The sequence below is a fragment of the Scylla paramamosain genome, chromosome 9 (genome assembly GCF_035594125.1).
Source record: "Scylla paramamosain isolate STU-SP2022 chromosome 9, ASM3559412v1, whole genome shotgun sequence".
Taxonomy (NCBI): Eukaryota; Metazoa; Arthropoda; class Malacostraca; order Decapoda; family Portunidae; genus Scylla; species Scylla paramamosain.
Window position 1 is genome coordinate 10,688,651 of NC_087159.1, and position 6,350 is coordinate 10,695,000.

Consider the following 6,350-nt stretch of genomic DNA (forward strand, 5'->3'; position numbering starts at 1 on the left):
TAGCCACACCAGAAGTACTACAGTGTAGGATCAGGACTCTGTATGGAGGATCTGTGTATTTGACTGTGGTTTTGGTCTCTCAGTTTCAGCAGGTTCGCTCACAGAAGCCGATAGGAGTGCATTGGTATGTATTGAGAGCCTGCCTGTGGGGGACACCAGAGTAGTGCCACTGAGGCAATAGTTCATGTGGAATGTAGGACTTTGGGCTTGATTTATGTTATGTTTTCCTATGTGACTTGACTGTGTTGTGTGCCATCCTTTGTCTTAACAGGAATATACTATAAACATCATATTTATACTTCTGTCTTGTGATGCATTAGCCTGTTGTGATGGCCGTGAGTTTAATTCTGTTGCTTCTACTGTAATTTCTGTCTGCAACTTCAGTACATGGATTCTGGGGATCCTTTTCAAGTTTCCTCTTGATTTTTTTTTTTTTTCTTTCTTCTATCTTTAACCACTTTTGATATAGACTGGTCAATATTTATAGTTTGATTAAGTTCTACTTCAAAGTTATTTTGCATTTTGGTTAACAACAAAAATATGTATAGCAAATACAAAAAAAGAATTAACCATTCATCATGTGTATGATTCTCAGTATATTACACAAAAAGTTGATCTTGAACTGACATTTGTTATATTCATTGCAGAGCAGTATTATTAATAACAAACTGCAGAGTGCATAGTGTTAGCATCACATTTGTCAAGCCCAGAATCTTCTGCAAATTGTCCCCTCTTTATAACAGAAACTGACACATTCTGGCAGTAGGTCTTGCTATGGCATGCCTGTGCACCCTCAACCCCATTCATGCCCCAGCTAGTAGTGACAGTAAGCTCTTTGTTAGGGTACTGCACTCTCTATATGTCTGCATCATATTTCTGCCACACAACAAAAATAGCATAAATACAGTAACTGTTAACCAACTATATCCAGTGAAAATTTGCTTTTCAATAATGATGTTGCAACTCTTTTGGCTGTCTCTTATTAAATCAGTCAGTATTTAGAAGTTATCTCCCCCAATGAGTGATAAAAAAAAAAATTTAAGATAATAACTGCAAAATTAACACTTCCAGTATAGACTTAGAGTTTCTTTAGAAAACATTCCTTTCAGCAGGAAAGTGTTTCACAGCTTTACTTAGAGCATTGCTGTGTGTTAAGGCTTCATGTTGCAGTAGGCAGTACACTGCTGTAATAGTGCTGTAGTATTAGTAGTGCCAGGGAATGGACTGTGCATAAGTAATATTGCTCTTGTTTTCTCTTAGATGTATAATTTTTTCTTACCTCTTACCTCTCCCCAAAAGTTTTTTTTTTTTTTCCAAAATATATGCTGGAAGTTTTATTTTGTGCTCTTTAAACATTATGTGCATAACTCTTCCACTGAATCACAACCATGAAAGCAGATATACATGCACCATGAAAATATATGTATGCACACCATGCAAACAGTCTATACTTGAGAATCAGGTGGCTCTTAAGAATATCATTTGATCAGTTACAAACAGAAAGAGTTGCAGGCAGCCCAGGATGTGAGCATCCTAAACAAAAGTTATGACAAGCAGAAAGCAAAGATGGAGCAAAGAGGACAAGTACATCACTGTCACAAGTCTGCAGGTCTTTGTTCCTTGACTTTAGTTTCCTGTTGGTGTCAGACAAGATTCAAGCTCATCATGTCCTCCTTTCTGCAGATGGCTTGGTTTCCTGCATATGTATTTGGTTTGCACGTTCATACTACTACCATTTGATATGACTGCAAAATGTGGGCATTTATTTATCATACACCAAGTGAAGGAAAACTTAGGTAATGCTAGTGCTACCAAACTGCATAGTCTTCATGATAATGGTTGAACAGATGAATGGCTACATTTTGCTGTTGTATGGAGAATGTACGTATACATGTGTTACAATTTATTTATTTATTTTTATTTTATTTTATTTATTTAATTAAATAATTTATTTATTTTTGTATTTTTTTTTTATATGTTCCTCAACACTTTTTTCTTGTCTCAAAATATGCAGTTCTGGGTATGTTTATGCTATACGTATATTATTCTATCAGTAAAGTGGTCTTTCAGTCCCTTAAGTCTGAGGAACTATAATAGAATCAACAATTTTGCTGACTCATGTTTGAGTGATAAATGAAGTCCAGCAGTTTCTGTTGAGATCATCTTGCTTAAAGCTATCAATCATTGGGTTGATGCTTACGTATTTGCTGGGGATCTATCCAAACTACATATGTGACACAATACATCTGTTGCTACTTTGCTGTAAATAAGTATTGATCAATCTCATTTTTATTTGGGACTCAGTAAAAGTCTTTAATATAGTAACATGAGACATGAGTGTATGTTATTATATATATATTTAACCTTTTTATTTATCTTAATTATATTTTAACCATTGTTTTAACATTTTTGTGTGTGAATCATTCAGTTTTTATCACCATAGTGAGAAATGCAAGTGCTAACTTTAATATAGATAAATTAATATCCAATAACATTCATGTAGTATATCCAGTCAATGTTATCACTATATTTTAAATAGTTTGACACAAAAGCATGTCCACAGTTTCTGTAGATCTTTGGTTAAAGATTCATGAACAGAATATATTTAATTTAATTCATATGAGTATATCATTTGAAAAGCAATCAAGTATTTTTTATTCAAAAGTTTTTAAATATTTTTCTTCACCATGTTCCTGTTGCTGTATTTATATTTCTGCACAACTACATTAATTTCATCCACTGACACTCCCATTTCAGTTAATCACACCAAAGAGAGTGGGATTCACTATGGTGAGAGATATGATCCTATCCAGGATCCTTTCTGTGGAAATTAAATTGATGTAGAAAATGTCACCCACAAGATTCATTGCATGTTATTAATTTAATGACATCTTGCACTTTCACATTGTTCATCACAACTAAGTATGTAGAACATATACTTACATGAGTGGTTAGTTTAATGACAAACATACTTTAGGAATATCTGTCAAACTGAGTACTGCATCCCACTCCACATCTGCTACACACGTATGACTGGCTTTTTGAACCACCAGTGTGAAGTGATTCAGATGTCCCATGTAATAAAGCTACACAAAACATTTCATCATAAGACCTTCATATTGCAATATGAAATAACACATTAATCAAAGAAAGAGTAACTGTAATTTCAAAAATCAAATGCAACATGTGAATGACTCACTGGTGGCTGCACTGGTTGCAAATTACCAGGCTGTATATATGTATCATGCTATATAACACACACACACACACACACACACACACACACACACACACACACACACACACACACACACACACACACACACACACACACACCACACACACACACCTGGGGATCAGTTTAAGGATGGTGACCAATGAAGGTGTCCACAGAACGCAGAGTTGTGTGCATCCGCAACATACAGTAGTGGCCTGCGTGGCTACTCTTCATACTCCCCACATCTGCGTCGTTCACTGCCCAACATGCACCATATGTCTTCTGAGCCTCCCAAGATCTATCCTGCCCATCTTCTTCTTGTATCTAATTATCGCCTGCCCAACGATGTGGATCGCTGTCACTTGGAGGTGAGTGTATATAAATTGTTCACCTTTATTCCATGAATATCATTTTCACAGTCATATACTTGATGTGTGTTATATTAGCTTATAATGGTTCTGAGGATTACAAAATAACTTTTTTTGGCAAGGATTTCCTGTATAAAGAAAATATAATAATTTTTTGTTGTCATGGTTGATTAAAGTATATTAATTTTTATATGGTCATCTCTCCACAGCGTCACCTCTCAGACACCGACTTTGAAATGGTGTTCCACATGACCCGGATGGACTTCTACCGCCTCCCTGAGTGGAGGAGAAATGAACTTAAGAGGCGAGCCAAACTTTTCTAAACATAAATAGTATCGGTTTCAGTGAAAGATCAAGAGTACTGTACCTACATTGATAATTAGTTTCACTTATGATAATTTTAGTTCTCAAATTATGTATCTGCAAGTATTTTATTGGAATAGGAAAATTGATGAGATCCAATTTTAAATGTTTTAAAATACATATGTATATATATTGTAATTAAAAATGTCTTCTGACTAAATTACGTAAATTATCAAGATTTTCATCAGCAGGGTGGAAGACACAAAACCAGGCTGATGTTGTTATAAAAACTATTCATACACAAGCTGCAAAATGATTACAGACGGTGCTTTTATCAATTCCATGTGACGTATATTTGTAGCAAATATCTGTGTAGTATTTTGTAATGCCTATTGTAAAATATTTAATTAGATGAAAACCCAGAGTGGTTTTTTGTATATCACTGGAGCAAAACAAAAATTCCTTAGTAAATTCTTAATCTTACAGATATTTATAAAGATATTTTTAAATGTAACTGAAAGAAATTATGATAGGTCAAACTATTCCTTCTTGGGCAGGAGTGGAATCTAAAGGTGACCACACTATACACTTGCCTGGCCAGAGCGCTCTTGGCTACTTGAGTGTCCCTCCTCTAGTCTATAGTTTATTTTTTTCTCAGTGGATACCATCTAGAATATTCATGGACTTTTTTTTTTTTTTTTCCCTCTTTAATTTTCTGTTGAAATCTCTTAGTGTTGTAATTTGGTGCTTATGTTAGGCAGTGACCACAATGATTTAAAATGTTTCTGTAGCTATCCAAGTTTGTATACCTAAGTATGACATTATTCACACAATCCTTTAATTTTAGCTGTGTAAATATGAGCAAGAAAAAGAACTTCTAAGTGACTCTGTGTCATCATGACTTGTTTTACCACATCCCATAAGATTGCTTAGAAATTCATTCACTTCTGGCTGTCTGAGTTTCCTCTTAATGACTGTGTGTAACCCTGTCTGTACATAGTGCCTCCCTAGAGCTTCATACAACATGCAGTGAGTGGTTGTGACCCTCAAGCAGGGCAGCCAAGGGTATGCTGGGAAGGCTTCATTAGTCTATATATTGTAAAGATCTCTATCTTTTGGGAAGGATAGAAGTCTTCCTTCATGAAGATCAAATTAGGGAAAATTTTCTGCTGTCTGTGCTTGTCAGAATGTTACTGCAATTGGCATTATCTTCAGCAAAGCTCCTTATCAGATTACAGCAAAAAGGATGTTCACTCGTTATCACCCCTCAAGAAATTCATAAGGTATTAGAATGTAGGATTACATGTTACTGATCACACAATTAGAGCAGGTGGTTTGTGGCTGTGTGTGTGTGTGTGTGTGTGTGTGTGTGTGTGTGTGTGTGTGTGTGTGTGTAAACATGAATGTGTGTTTATGTATATGCGTATGTACTGTCTGTCATTCCCAAGATAAAGGGGATTGTGTGATTGATTGTTATATCATTCTGTTAATGCACTGGCTACATCAGTGGTTGTTTAAAACTGCCAAGCTCTTTTTTGAAGGACATGTTTTATACTTCAGGCTTCTCATGGAAGTGAACCATAATCAGGCTTTTTATGACAAATATTATCCTAGATGTAGTTATTACCATTAAGGATGAATTGTGAGACTGCAAAAAGTACAGTTCTGCTAATTTTGTGTGATGAGTTTTACACATCTGTTTGAAGCCTTTATAGCCCCTAGTTTGTAGGTATGACAGCCACACTAAACTTCACTGTTCCTGGAGGCAATCACTGCTGATGCTTCAGGAACAGTCAGGTTACAGTGACATTATATGATCATATTTGCTTTGTTTTCTGTAGTGGTAGACATTTTCAAGCCTCAACCCCTATATATATATATTTTTTTTTTTTTTCACTTTTTTTTTATGTCCAGCTGTAAGAATAATGATTCTGTATGGTGCTGTGTTCCTTGTTTATCTTCAAGCTCTTTTTTGTTTTTCCCATTTAGTAATATCATTATTATTATATTTTTTTTGTTGTAGATTTTTGTGCATTTTCACCTTCCAGATAAAAGGACCAATGACTAACTTTTTTGGACACTTATCAAAACTGCAAAATACTGTATAGGATTATTATTGTGATTTGTTGGCTATTTTTGAAATGTGCAGCTTTACAAGAGAGATGAAGATATTTATATTTTCTACCATACTTCTTGATCTGAGTTTTTATAATGTTAAGCAAGTCTTCATGAAACAATATCTATTACATCAGAATGTTAATTAATTTGCTATTTTCTGTTTTTGCGGGGAGAGGGAGCAAAATTAAAAAGCTGCTGCTAAATAGATTAATTATGCATATTCTTTGTATAATAAACCTTCAGAATGCATTGAGAAACTTTCAAGAAATTGGCAATACATTTGTCAAGGCTCCTGACATCACTGCAGAAATTTTAGATCCAAGATTATATTTAATGAAAATTGG

General features: G+C 34.7%; 1 protein-coding gene across 1 annotated transcript in view; it reads left to right on the forward strand.

Moving 5' to 3' along the window:
* LOC135103244 (uncharacterized) overlaps positions 1–6,350 on the forward strand; it is a 108,314-nt gene that overhangs the window by 99,020 nt on the left and 2,944 nt on the right. Inside the window, exons 20-22 of the mRNA XM_064009289.1 lie at positions 84–124; positions 3,394–3,585; positions 3,795–6,350. The exon at positions 3,795–6,350 is cut by the window's right edge and continues 2,944 nt beyond it. Coding sequence (XP_063865359.1) covers positions 84–124; positions 3,394–3,585; positions 3,795–3,908 — 347 coding nt within the window. The 3' untranslated portion in view covers positions 3,909–6,350. The remainder of the gene's footprint in view (positions 1–83; positions 125–3,393; positions 3,586–3,794) is intronic.